This window comes from Brassica napus, chromosome C4 (assembly GCF_020379485.1).
Source record: "Brassica napus cultivar Da-Ae chromosome C4, Da-Ae, whole genome shotgun sequence".
NCBI lineage: Eukaryota > Viridiplantae > Streptophyta > Magnoliopsida > Brassicales > Brassicaceae > Brassica > Brassica napus.
Window position 1 is genome coordinate 10,656,273 of NC_063447.1, and position 15,200 is coordinate 10,671,472.

The 15,200-nt window shown below is 38.1% G+C and overlaps 1 protein-coding gene across 1 annotated transcript; it reads right to left on the bottom strand.

Moving 5' to 3' along the window:
* Window positions 1-2,076: 2,076 nt before the first annotated feature.
* On the bottom strand, window positions 2,077-2,921 carry LOC106392770 (F-box/kelch-repeat protein At4g38940-like). Its single transcript, XM_048755456.1, has 2 exons — window positions 2,912-2,921; window positions 2,077-2,816 (listed from the first exon to the last, which is right to left on the bottom strand). The coding sequence occupies exons 1-2, from the start codon at window positions 2,919-2,921 to the stop codon at window positions 2,077-2,079; spliced, it is 750 nt and encodes a 249-aa protein (XP_048611413.1).
* Between the last annotated feature and the right edge of the window lie 12,279 nt (window positions 2,922-15,200).

The following is a 15,200-nucleotide window of genomic DNA, read 5'->3' on the forward strand; positions in this document are numbered from 1 at the left end:
TATGGAAAAAAAATTATATTATTGATCTAATTAATATATTTGGCTCTTAAAAAATTTTTAAAACATTTTTTTTGTTAATTACATAATTTGTTTACTAATAAACTGATTTCATTTTTAAAAATATTTTAGGTCAAAAAATTATTTATCGCATAAAAACCTAACGTTTAGGCCGAAGAATCTCACGCCTACTATTTGGTTACAATGAAACTATGTCAGCTCGGTTTTATATCATGATTTAGCAATTTAAAAGTTAATTATGGTTATGAGAAGTTTACGTTCACGTGTCAATCATATCTATCTTCGAAATTTTTCTCCTTTTTGTGTCATTTTGGTTATTGCTCGATATAAATATTAATTTTTGAATTTATTCTCATTTGTTTCTTTTATTTTGGCATGAGATTTAGAAAATGTTTAAGATTCAAAATTATTAAAGAGATACATACTTAGGTTAAGATCTGCGCCTTGTGCAGAATAAATACTTATTTTACATTTTTCTGCATATTATGAAATAATAAAATAATAATTATATATTAAATAACTAAGAAATCAGTTACTATTATGTAATAAATTGGCTTGCACATATAAATCAAATGACCGCTCTTGTTTATTCGCAATCATTTTAGAATAAATAAATCAAAACAATCAATTTTATCTATCGTATATGATATATAATTAAATTTAAAACGATATGAAATATATATATATATATTAACATAAACACTTATTAAAATAAAATTATTTATTTCTAAGATTTTATTATCATTGTATCTTATTATAGAAAAAAATTTAAATATTGATCACAAAAGTTTATGTGAGACTTTCCACAGTTTTAGAAATTTATACTCATTTTGAAAAATTCAAAATACAACATATACAAAAAAATCTAAATTTTTAATATATGATTAATGTAATTGTGTAATTTATTTTAATAGTAAAGAATTAAACGAAAATGATAGAAAGCATACAGATTATTAGCAAATATTCATTATTTAAAATAATTAATTACTATATATATCATAATCACATTAGGTAATAATATATTAATAGTCACATTGCTTTAGTTAATATCATATTATATCATATAGTTGGTATTAAATATTTTTAGTGAGATAAAAAAATCGAATTGGACCAACATGTTTTTCAATTTTAATGTGAGGCTGACACGTAAGACTAATTAACTACCTAATTGATTGACACATATGCAAGAAGTTTTTTTTAATTATTACAAAATTGAGATTATATCTTTTCAAATGTTCTTCAATTAATATATAGGGGATTAAGAAACAATAAATATACTATTTTAATTGTTAATTTTTGGTTATATCAATAAAGTTTTACCACTCATAATTTTACTTTTTAATTTATGTTTAAATTTTAAAAATAAATATATTAATTATATCTAAAAACATCATATATTTGTATACAAAATAAAAAGATATAACATCTTACATTCGTATCCGGAGGGAGTAAAATCTAAGTATATATGAACATCTTTAAATGTGAATCATAAAAGAGTTTTAAATATTACCATTAACGTAGGTTTCTCAGCTTAGCTCAAAGTTCGAGGAAATTCATAACAATAACAATTATCTGAGGAACACACAAATCAAGGTATGATTCCTCTAATCATCATCATGAAGAGAGGTGCAAAAGCATATGAACACGTTTGCAGGTAAACCATATGGATTATATGCTATGATGATTTCAAGGTTTGTAATTTGATATGAAAAAAATAAATAAGCTTAGCAAGCCATGAGAGTCACTAAAACCTTGCCCAAGAATGGAGAGTTCATGCATCAAAGAATAACATGTAGAGTTTTCGTAACAAAAAGATCATCACTACGAAAAAAAACATCATCACACCAATCAATCTTACCCCAAATCTCACTTCTTCCCTGGTGGTGCCTCCTTTCCAGTGAAATCTGCGCACACCTGATACCTTTTATCCTACGATCTTTAGAGAAAAACAAAACCAGCTTCCCACGGCAACTCCCAGTGTAATACGATTCTGAAAATCTCCCTTCAGCCACCAATCTTTTCAAACCTTTCACCACTATCCAACTACTCTTTCTTGGGTCATAAGCTCTCAACACTCCCACCACGAATATCAAAGTAATACAATACGTCATCAACCACACACCCACCCTCCCACTTAAACATATTCAGCCTCTTGTCTGTCTCCCATTTACTCTCCTTTGGATCGTAAACAAAGCTGTTACGAGCATCCCTCGTGTACATCTTACCAGCCATCACCACACAACCATAGGGCCGACCTATCATAGTCTCTGTCGCAGTTTCCCATATTTGTGTTTCTGTATTGAACACAGCCATGACCATCTTCGCCGATGTATCCCATGGGATTTTAGTATATCCAGTTACGTATATTTTCCTGCCAATGACGCCAGCAACTGAAACATCCATGGTTGCATTCATACAATGCACGAGGTGCACCGTTTGGAATCTACGGTCAATGCTTGGAATCGGCAGATGGTGGTAACGGTTCAACATATCAAACGCATATATCTTCGAGCCCACAGAGACGAAGCTTCCAACGTGGGGCACATGGGTAGGCCAAGGGATAAGGACCAAGCGGTGATTATCGTTGGCTTCCAGGCAGAGAATATAAGGATTGTGAGAAGTGGTTTCTCGGTTAGAGAGGGCGACATAGAGACGGCGTTCCGTGCATCCTAACAGTGATCGTCTCGCGTATAGCTCGTGGGAGGTAACAAGTGATCGGAAATGCTTGGAAACGATGGAGAGTGTTCGATAGTCGCACCACCGTACACGCGATAAAGATGCGTTGATATGCCTTGAATCTGGATATTACATCTAGGCGATGGATGTTACATCACGTACATCATACCGACTCGGTTGCATCAAGAGCGTTGCATCAAGTTATTATGGATGTTACATCTGATCATCTGATCGTGGGCTTAGGCTCATGAGTCCGTATAGTCTATGGTTTTAGATGTGAGATGCTACTATATATATCTTGTATTCGAAGTAACCCTAAACTTGCACTTTGTAAGCTCAATATTGCCTCCAATAATAAGATCTCTCTTTGCCCGTGGACGTAGCCCTAGGGGTGAACCACGTTAAATATCTGTATCGTAGTTACATCGTTTTTATTCATCTGTTTCCGAATCTGTTCCTTCTCACGTCCGTCACAACAAACTGGTATCAGAGTTCGGGGTTGGTGATCTGGTGAGAAGATGTCTAGAATAAACGCGAAGATCAACAAGTTTGATGAGAAAAATATCTTCAGTCTTTGGCAGATTAAGATGCAGGCGTTGTTGAAGCAACAAGGCATCTGGGGACCATTGTCAGGGAAGAAATCTGAAGCAGCTGATTTGGAGGCTCTGGAAGAGAAAGCGTTCTCAACAATTTTGTTGTGTCTAGCAGACGAGATTATCATTGAAGTGTCGGATGAGAAAACAGCTGCTAGTTTGTGGCAGAAGTTGGCGAGTGTGTACATGACAAAATCTTTGATGAATAAGCTACTTCTGAAGCAACGCCTCTTCGCCTTGCGTATGCAAGAAGGTATTGAGCCTCGCGACCATCTTGACAAGCTGAATTCGATATTACTGGAGCTGCGTAACATCGATGTTAAGGTGGAGGATGAAGACGCGACACTAATCCTGTTGGTATCTCTGCCGAACTCCTTCGAGAACTTCGTTCAATCGTTCATTGTTGGCAAAGATACAGTGAAACTGGAAGAAGTTAGGTCGGCGCTTCATAGTCGGGAATTGCACCATAAGGCATCCAGCTCAGGGACAGACAATCAAGCATCGGGGTTGTTTGTCAGTGGTGTGAAGGGACATGGGAACAGAAAGACTTCGAAAGATAGGAAGTCGTTTCCAAGGGGTCCTAAAGCATCTGATATTTGTAACTATAGCAAAGAGAAGGGACATTGGAAGTCAGACTGTCCCAAGATGAAGGAGCAGTAGTTTGGGTCTGTTGCAGTAGCCGAGGATGAAACCAAGTCTGACGATGACATCGCTCTTGTTGTGCACGGACACACACACTCTTCTGATGTGTGGGTTCTTGATATGGGAGCATCCTACCATATGACACCGAGGAGAGAGTGGTTTTTAGAGTACACAGAGGTACTTGACAGCAAGATTAAGATGGCAAACGACTTAGTCTGCAAGATTGTTGGGATCGGCTCAATCAAGCTCAGGACACATGATGGTAGATTCTGCACATTAAACAAGGTTAGGCATGTTCCATCAATGACGAAGAATTTGATATCCGTGAGTCTTCTGGACAGGAAAGGATTCAAATATTCGGGTGGCGATGGAGTTTTGAATGTCTATAGGGGTTCTGATGTGATTTTGAAGGGTTTCATGAACGGTACTCTGTATTTGCTGAAGGGTAAAACGGTTATCGGTTCAGCAAATGTTGCATCGCCAGAGATCTCAGAGGAATATATGACTAAGCTATGGCATATGAGCCTTGGACGTATGGGTGATCGTGGGATGCAACATCTGTTGAAGCAAGATCTGCTTCATTCTGATATTGGTTTGGAACTCTGCTCGAAAGAGTTTAAATAGTTTTGTAAGGGTGCAACATCTGCCAAGCATCTTACAGACAGGGGAACACCACAGCGGGATGGTGTTGCAAAATGGATAAACCAGATAATGCTAGAGAGAGCGATGTGCATGTTCTCGAGTGCTGGTTTGGAGAAGCGGCTTTGGGCTGAAGCAGTTAACATGGCATGCTACTTGATAATTTTTGGTCCCCACACAGGCATCGAGTGCAGGATACCTTCTGAGGTGTGGTCAGGTAGATCTGCTGTATATTCACTTTTAAGAGTGTTTATGGGCTACGGTGATGGAATCAAGGGATACATGGTCTGATCTCCATCAGAAAATCGAATGTTTCTAAGCAGGAATGGTGTCTTCGATGAAGCATCTATGGTTAGAAGCTCAGGGTCCAGTTCAGAAGCAGAAAAGGGTAGCACTGATAAACAGGTGGAGCTGCAAGATGATCATGAAGTGATCGATGTGCTGGCACACACAGAAAATCAAGAGGAGCGTGTAGAAGATGTTCGTTTGGAGTCTACGAAGATTCAAACGCTTGATGTTACAGAGCGTAGCATCGTGAAAGATCGACCAATAAGGGTTGATGTCAGACCACCAGAGAGATATCACTTTGATGATATGGTGGGTTATGCATTTCAGGTTGCAGAGGAAGTGGATGCGTCATCCACTTACATGGAAACTGTTTCTAGTCCCAAGTCTGAGAAATGGCATGGTTCAACGAGAGATGTGGAGTCTCATCAGAAGAATCATACATGGGATCTTGTCACATTACCATCAGGGAGAAGGGATGTTACATGCAAGTGGGTCTTCAAGATAAATGTTGGAGCATCATCGGTAGAAAGAGTTAAGTATAAAGCTCAGGTTGTTGCAAGATGGTTCAGTCAAAGAGAGGGCGTAAAATACAATGAGATGTTCTCGCTTGTGGTCAGAGATACTTTTATTAGAGTGTTGCTAGCGCTGGTAGCACGTCAGGACTTGAAGCTTGAGCAATTTGATGTGAAGACAGTGTTTCTTCATGGAGAGCTAGAGGAGATATACATGACTCAGCCAGATGGTTGTCGAGTTCCTGGAAAGGATGACTATGTGTGTACGCTTCGGAAGTCACTTTGTGGATTTAAGCAGTCTCTCAGACGATGGTACAAGAGATTCAACAGCTATATAATCAAGTTGGGCTACATCAGAAGTCCTTTTGATTGGTGTGTTTACGTGAGTAAGTTTAAGGATGCGACGTTCATCTGTTTGGTACTCTACGTGGATGACATGTTGATAGCTGAAGAGAAGTGTGACATCGAGGAGCTGGAGCTTCTGAGTTCTGAAGTTGAGATGAAGGACTTCGGTGCATCAAAGAAGATTCTAGGGATGGAGATCTTCAAAGATATGGAGAAAGAGTTGTTCTGGTCACAAAACGCCTACATCAATGAGGTGTTGACAAGGTTCGTGATGTCTTCAGATGAACCTATCAGTATTCCGTGCACTGCAAATGTTCATCTCACAATGTATATGGTTTAGCCCGTTGGGCATCATGCCCGTCGGGGCATCTGGTCCGCAAGGACATCTGGCCCGTTGGGGCATCTGGTCCGTAAGGACATCTGGCCTGTTGGGGCATCTGGTCCGCAAGGACATCTGGCCCGTTGGGGCATCTGGCCCGTTGGGGGATCTGGTCTGCAAGGACATCTGGTCCGCAAGGATATCTGGTCCGTTGGGACGTCTGGTCCGTTGGGACGTCTGGTCCGTTGGGGCATCTAGTCCGTTGGGACGTCTGGTCCATTGGGACATATGGCCCGTTGGGGCGTCTGGTCCGTTGGGACATCTGGCCCGTTGGGGCATCTGGTCCGTTGGGACAATGGTCCGTTGGGACATCTAGTCCGTTGGGACATCCGGCTGATGACGAACGTCTGGCTTTAGTTGAGCATCTGGCCGTTAAAGGACGTCTGGTCCGTCATGGCAACACATCTGGTCCGAAGGGACATCTGAGGCAAAGAGAGCGATGGTACATTTGGCGTTGAAGAACACATCTGGTACATTTGGCGTTGATATCGCATCTGGCACTTGAAAGTGCATCTGGTACATTTAGCGCTGATGGCGCATCTGGCGCAGAGACACGCATCTGGTACATCTGGCACTTGAAGGTGCATCTGGTACATCTGTTATTGGGAGGATCAAGTCAAGGTGGAGATTTGTTGATATGCCTTGAATCTGGATATTACATCTAGGCGATGGATGTTATATCACGTACATCATACCGACTCGGTTGCATCAAGAGCGTTGCATCAAGTTATTATGGATGTTACATATGATCGTGGGTTTAGGCCCATGAGTCCGTATAGTCTAGGATTTTAGATCCGAGATGCTACTATATATATCTTGTTTTCGAAGTAACTCTAAACTTGCACTTTGTAAGCTCAATATTGCCTCCAATAATAAGATCTCTCTTTTCCCGTGGACGTAGCCCTAGGGGTGAACCACGTTAAATATCTGTATCGTAGTTACATCGTTTTTATTCATCTGTTTCCGCATTTGTTCCTTCTCACGTCCGTCACAACAGATGTCAATGATGATGTCCTCGGGAAGTAACGAAATCAGAGACGGTGGTTCTGACGATTGCTCCTTCTTTGACGACGACATTGTCAAACTTATCCTCCAGAGAGAAAATCACAAAAACCCTAACTGTAAGCTCATTTAAAATAGCTTTTGGAGAGAGAAGAAAACACAAAAAGCCAAAACATTAGGAGCAACCCCAACGGTTTGATACCGTCAAAGGATCTAAAAAAGAATAAAAAATATATTATAGTTTCACAATTTTGTTTTGATTTTTTTTTTAATAGATGAAATGATAGTTCAATGACATGTGTCATTTAAAGTTTTTAAATGGTTCTTGAAATGTTTTTAGAACTTTTCATCTTTCTCTTTATTCTTTTAATTTTTTTTTCTAAGCTATTAATTAAATTAGAATACTATTTTTATCTACTGTTAAAATGTTGTCATTTTAATTTTTGACCTATTTTATTTTTCATTAACATATAATATATAACTTTGAGAATTCTGTTACATTAACATATATTTGTTTTAATAATTTTACTAACAACTAAAAAATTACAAAGATCACTACTGAACATAAACTTGATGAAATAAACCAAATATCACTACAATCTCGCAGCTTCCTATATTATAACAAAAACTTATATTATTTATGAGATGTATTCTGTTTATCCCACATATATAATTTCCAAATCAAAATTTATTAATATGAAATTAAATATTCGTAATATAAGTTAAACATACGATTATTTTTACACAAAGCAAAAAATACAAATCTCAGAGTATTCTCACAACATATATTGTTATTATATTTGAACACCAAACCTATATTATTAAAGACCCAAATAACCAAACAAAAAGCAGATGACTTTAACGTTAAATTTGATATTTTGTGTGCTGTAAAAAAGATACTAATCCACGTTCTACGACGAGTACTATCCTAGTTTATTTTGTGAACTATACCAGCAGCCCATAGTTGGAGCTGCTCTAATAATTTTTGGGCTTAGATAATTCAAAATATTTTTTCTAATTTAATTATATTTCTTTAAATTTGAAAACTAGAACCTTAATTTATACTCCCCCTCTTTTTAAAAAAGAAAATTTGTTTTATATTTTAAAGGTTTTATTTTTGAAAAATCTAAAGAATTTTTTTTTGAAAAATCTAATGTGGAGAAAAGAGCTACAAGCAGGCCCGTCCCTCTACTAAGGCACATGAAGCATTAGCTTTAGGCCACATAATATAAAGTAAATTATAGGTCAAAATTTATGAAGTTGTTTGTAGGTGAAATGGATAAACAAGTGAAGTACAACTTCTATATTTGGGGTTCGAGTATTATTACTACCATTGTTTTTAATAATTTTAGATAAAAGTTACGTTAGAATGCCACATTTTCTGACAGGCTTTAGGCCACGTAAAAGTTTGGGACGGCACTGGCTACAAGTGGAGAAATCACAGATTCTAGCATTGAAACACGCAAGCATACAATCCATAGAACGCCAATGTTTGATGCTCGACCAGAAGATCGCAACTGAGGTTGATATTTACGCTCTGTTCTTGATTTTTAGATAGTTATGATGATATCAATAAATGTATCGATTGCTGAGTTTTACGGGACGCTAAAGAACGAGGTTGAAGAGTTAAAGGAGTTAGACCAAGAGAGGGACAAGTATTACAAGCTAAAATGCTCAGAGATGAACGAGTTCATGCAAAATGTAGAGCGGTTCAGATCAGAGAACCGGTTACAAGTCAAGAACCTGAGAGACCAAGTCAAGGAGGTATAAGTATATATTGAACATCTTTGAATGTGTTAAGTTTTGGATTGACTAAAACATTATGAAGTTTAATTATATCTTCAACCTCCGGGTTTTTCAGTCTAGCTCAACGTTTGAGGAATTACATAACAAGAACAATTATCTGAGGAACACAAACTAAGGTATGGTTCCTCTAATCATCATGAAGATAGACGCAAAATCATGTAAACACGTTTGCAGGTAACCATATGGATTATATATGTTATGATGATTCACCTCACATTACTTGTAAGACAAGATTAGTACTTAGTAATTTGATATGACAAATAACAAGCTTAACTAGCGCATGAGAGTCCACTAAAACCTTGCCTAAGAATATGGATAGTACTTAGTGCATCAAACGATAACATCTAGAGATTTTTTAACGTAAAAATCATCACCAACCAAAACATCATCACACCACTCAACTTTACCCCAAATCTCCTTTCCTTGACGACGTCTTTCTAGCGAAGTCTCCGCACACCGGATAGCTTTTGTTCTACCTGTTGTTTTCGGAAAAAACATAGCCAGTTTCCCACCGTAGCTCCCAGTGTACGACCAGACTGAATATCTCGCCTCAGCCAACAATTCTTTCAAACCATTCACCACTAGCCAACTACTCTCTTTTGGGTCATAAGTGTGAATGTTTAGAGATAGAATGTGAAGATGAAACTTATGCTTTATTAATGTTCAACTTCAGGTTTACAAAGAGCGTATATATATAAAACGAGGAAAGCCCTAAAGGGCAGGAAGCATGATGAAGGCATGATGATTAGTGACACGTCAGGGCTCGCGATCCCAGAGCTCCAAATCTGTTGTGTAGCTGGATTTGGCTCTGCACCTTTACCGTACAGCGACCAGCTGTCGTCTCTATCTTCTTACCGTTAGATAGGACAGAGGAAAGAGACAAAACGGATAAGTCGAAACTAGGTCTGGGCTCTGGTTTCACTTGGGCTTGAGACACTAAAGCCTCACTGTGTGATATGGGCTTTGTGTCCTTAATACACCCCCTCAAACTTGGCGTAGAGACTTGACGCGGGAGGAAGCTCTACGCCAAGTTTGTAACGCAGATCAAAGTAAGGTTTCTGAGGCAGAGATTTCGTAAAAACATCGGCAATCTGAGCAGACGTTGGGATCTTCTTCACTATAAGAGCACCCAATGCTACCCGCTCCCGAACATAGCGAAAATCATTGTCAAAATGTTTGGTTCGGTTGTGCTGCGTCGGGTTAGCTGTGAGATAGCAGGCTGAGAGATTATCACAATATAACTCCGGTGTGACAGGTTGAGGCAAACCCATTTCTCCAAGCAAACAAGATAGCTATTTAAGCTCTTCAGCTGCATAAGACATCGTACGATACTCCGCTTCTGTGGAAGAACGTGAGACTGTAGGATGCTTCTTCGCCGACCAGCTGATGATGTTTGTACCAAGAAAGGTACATAAACCGCCTGTAGAACAGCTTGTATCCCGACAACCGGACCAGTCACTGTCGGAGTAAGCTCGGAGCGTGAAATCAGTAGCGCCAGTGAGATTGATACCAAACTGTAGAGTACCCTTGATATAGCGCAAAACTCTCTTAAAATTGGTGAAGTCTGCGATGGTTGGAGCATGCATCTTCTGACAAACAAAGTTAACTGCGAACTGTATGTCAGGTTGAGTCAACGTCATATACTGCAGCTTCCCTGCTAGGCTACGGAGGTAGGAGGGATCTGAGAAAACTGTGTCTTGACCAAGCACTTGATTCGGACGAAGAGGCAAAGGAGTCGCCATTGTAGCACAATCAATCATCCCAGCCGTAGTGAGAAGATCCATGGCGTACTTCTCTTGACACAAGAAGACTCCCTCGTCGTGGAAGTGTGCTTGAATACCTAGAAAGTATTGTAGACTTCCCATGTCGTTCATACGAAACTCCTTGTTCAGCCCTTCAAGCAACTGCTGAACAAGTTTGTCGTTGCTCCCAGCCAAGAGCATATCGTCGACATATAAAAGAAGGTACATTGTATCTTGACCATTCAAGTAAACAAACAGGGACGGGTCCTGTGTTGTGCATTTGAACCTAAACTCCAGCAAAAATGAACTGAATTTATCGAACCAAGCGCGTGGTGCCTGTTTGAGTCCATATATAGCTTTCCGGAGCTTGCAGACGTAGTGAGGATGAGACGAATCTTCGAAGCCAGGCGGTTGCTTCATGTACACGGTTTCATTAAGATCACCGTGCAAAAACGCATGCTGAACGTCGAGCTGTTTGATGGACCATTTCTTGACTGTTGCAACGTGAAGAACCGTTCGAATCGTAGCTATGCGGACTACCGGGCTGAACGTTTCGAGGTAGTCAATGCCTTCTTTTTGTTCATTACCACGAGCAACTAACCGAGACTTCAATTTATCAAGAGTGCCATCTGAGCAGAGCTTGGTCCTGTGAACCCAACCACAATTGAGAGGCTCAACGTCTGCAGGTGGAGGGACAAGATCCCATGTGTGGGCTACTCGATGATTCTCCATTTCAGTACCCATGGCATTAGTCCAACCTTCATCTTGTAGCGCTTGCTTCAGTGTTCTTGGAGTGGGATAGTTTGATTTTACAGTAAGCAAAGCGTACCGTGGGTTGGGCTTCATGATACCGGCTTTTGCTTGTGTAGTCATTGAATGCGTAGGTAGAGATGCATATTGTTGAGCATCCACGACGGGTGCAGCAACCAGAACATAACTAGTTGGAGAATCGAGGGGAGGAAAATCATCGTCAGAGAAGATCGAGTCCTCCGAACCAGAATGCTGCTCTTCTTCAGTCACTGTAGGAGTCACAACAGAGACATTAGACTGAGCTGGATTTGGAGGAAGATCCGGTGGAGGTATTGAGAACTCCTCTGGAGGAACCTCATCAACCTGAGTGAAACCAGATTGCCAAGCAGTCAGAAGAGGAGTAGTAGAGGAGCTTTGAAACTGTCTGTAGACATCGTCATAAGGGAACGATTGTTCATCAAATAAGACGTGTCGAGAGATGTAGACAGTCTTTTTGGGAGGATGATAGCATCGATATCCTTTGTACTTGTCATTATACCCCAAGAAGACACAAAGAAGAGACTTTGGGTCAAGTTTGTTGTGGGTATAAGGCTTCAAATGCGGAAAGCACTTGCAACCAAACACACGGAGAGCAGTGTAAGTAGGTGATTGTTTCATCAGAACCTCATAAGGACTGACATTGCCTTGCAAGACAGAAGAGGCACTACAAGAAAACATCGGTATTCTGACGGACATTCCGACGGAAAATGAAATCCTCGGAATTTCCCGAAGAATTTCCGAGGAAATTCCGAGGAAACCCAAAATTTGGGTTTCCTCGGAATTTCCTCGGGATATACCGACGGAATTCCGAGGAAACATCAATCCGTCGGAATATTCCGAGGAAATTCCGACGAACTAGTGATCGATCGATGCGTTTTTGGACATATACCCATCGATCGATCACATTGTTACGATTTGGTTCATCATAGTGATCGATCGATGCGTTTTTGGACATAAATACATCGATCGATCCGTTTATAAAAAAACATTCGAGATTTTGAAACCCCAAACACTAGTTCCTCAGAATTTCCTCGGAATATTCCGAGGAAATTCCGAGGAACACTTGATATCCTTGATCGATCGATGGGATAATCTCATCGATCGATCACATTGTTACGCTTTGGTCCATCATAGTGATCGATCGATGCGTTTTTGGACATAAATACATCGATCGATCCGTTTATAAAAAAACATTCGAGATTTTGAAACCCCAAACACTAGTTCCTCAGAATTTCCTCGGAATATTCCGAGGAAATTCCGAGGAACACTTGATATCCTTGATCGATCGATGGGATAATCTCATCGATCGATCACATTGTTACGCTTTGGTCCATCTTAGTGATCGATCGATGCGTTTTTGGACATAAATACATCGATCGATCCGTTTATAAAAAAACATTCGAGATTTTGAAACCCCAAACACTAGTTCCTCAGAATTTCCTCGGAATATTCCGAGGAAATTCTGAGGAAGAAAAGGGTTTCCTCGGAATTCCCTCGGAATATTCCGAGGAAATTCCGAGGAAATAGGGTTTTTAAACCGAAAACAACGTTTTGCGGTTTGAATAACACCTATATAACCCTTATTAAGTGTCTTACGTTCATTATGAAGTCAAAAATTTGTTCATTACCCTATAATAAACACTTTTCCGATTGTATGAACGAAATCCCCACAACATAAGAGAAACACTTATACACTTTAATGAACGGTAAAGGGAATACTTACAATTCGTTTTGAAATTTGTTATTTCATGGTTTATGCTCATCTATACAAAGAATCTTCAATGGTATGCATTACAATTGTATAAGAAATGAAATACGGCAAAAAAATTGATGTTTTGAAACCCCAAACACTAGTTCCTCGGTATTTCCTCGGAATATTCCGAGGAAATTTCGAGAAACAATATAAATTAATAGAAATACATGCACAGGATATTCTTTTTCCTCGAATTAATAAAAATATTCCGAGGAAATTCCGACGGATATTTAAGTGGCCGTCGGAATTTCCTCGGAATATTTTCATTTAACCGGGCAAACAAGCCGCCAAATATTTCGCGAAAATTGAAATTGAAAATACTGAGGGAATTCCGACGGAAAATATCCGTCAGAACCAAGGTTTTATAAACTCGAACCGCATCTTCTTCCCCATTTCTCTCTTCTTCCCCATTTCTCTCTTCTTCCTCTCCGGCGATCTCTCTCTCCTTCCGGCGTTCTCCACCTTCTCTCGCGACGATCTCTCCGGCGAATCCTTTCCATTCCTTTACAAATCATGTAAGGACCTTATCCCACTCTCTTAGGTCCTATTTGTTAGGTTTTTAAGTAGATTTGATGATTTTAGAAGTTTTTTGATAGATTTTTGTTAGGGTGATTGGGTAGGATTGTGATTTGTTGTGTAATAGGTTTAGAATTGTGATTTGGTTGTGTTGAATTGATTTAGATTTTTTTTTATAAATTGTTTATTATTTTTGTATTTACAAAACGTTTATATAAATTCGATTTTACAAAACGTTTTTGTATATAAATTTGATTTTTGGATTTATAAAAGATGATTTCATATTTATAAAAATATTTATATTTATTAAAACTAATTTTGTATTTATAAAATATTTTTTTGATTTATAAACACTATTTTTTTATTTTTGTATTTATAAAAACTATTTTTAAATATACAAAACGTTCTTTCTATATAAATTCGTTTTTTGGATTTATAAAAGATGATTTCATATTTTAAAATTAATTTTGTATTTATAAAACATTTTTTGATTTATAAACACTATTTTATTATTTTTGTATTTATAAATACTATTTTGTATTTATAAAAAGATGATTTCATATCTATAAAAATATTTATATTTATTAAAACTAATTTTGTATTTATAAAACATTTTTTTATTTATAAACACTATTTTATTATTTTTTTATTTATAAAAACTATTTTGTATTTATAAAAAGATGATTTCATATTTATAAAAATATTTATATTTACTAAAACTAATTTTGTATTTATAAAACATTTTTTTATTTATAAAAACTATTTTATTATTTTTTGTATTTTAAATATGTTTTCTATCTCAATTTTAATTTTATATTTTTGAATTTCAATTTAAAAAAATAAATTTATAATTTTTTTTTTGAATTTTGGAAATATTCCGAGGAAGTGTATCCCTCGGAATATTCCGACGAGATATTCCTCGGAATATTCCGAGGAATTTCCGACGAAAAAAGTCTTCGGAATATTCCGAGGAAATTCATTTCCTCGGAATTCCGTCGGAAATTTCCGAGGGATTTCCGAGGAAAGATGAATTTCCGAGGAGTTATTTCCGAGGACTTTTTTCGTCGGTATGTCGTCGGAATAGCGTTATTCCGACGACATACCGACGATTTTTTCCCTCAGTATGCCACTGTTTTCTTGTAGTGAGGGAAGAAGATTCGTAAGATAATTTTCCGTAAAGAAAGCTTCAACCTAAAGAGAACGAGGCACCTTACTCTGAAACATTAGTGTCAAACCCAGTTCTGTAATGCTTCTGTGCTTGTGTTCGGCAAGTACATTCTGCTGAGGCGTATGCGGACAAGACAGCAGTTGACGAATACCGCAGCTAGAAAGATGACTGAAAAATGCTTTGCTTGTGAATTCACCGCCACCGTCACACTGAAAGCTTTGTATCTTACTGCCAAACTGAGTCTCAACCATTTCTTGAAAGCCACGAAATACAGAGAAGAAATCAGACTTAAGCCGTAGAGGGTAAAACCATGTATATCGTGAGTGATTATC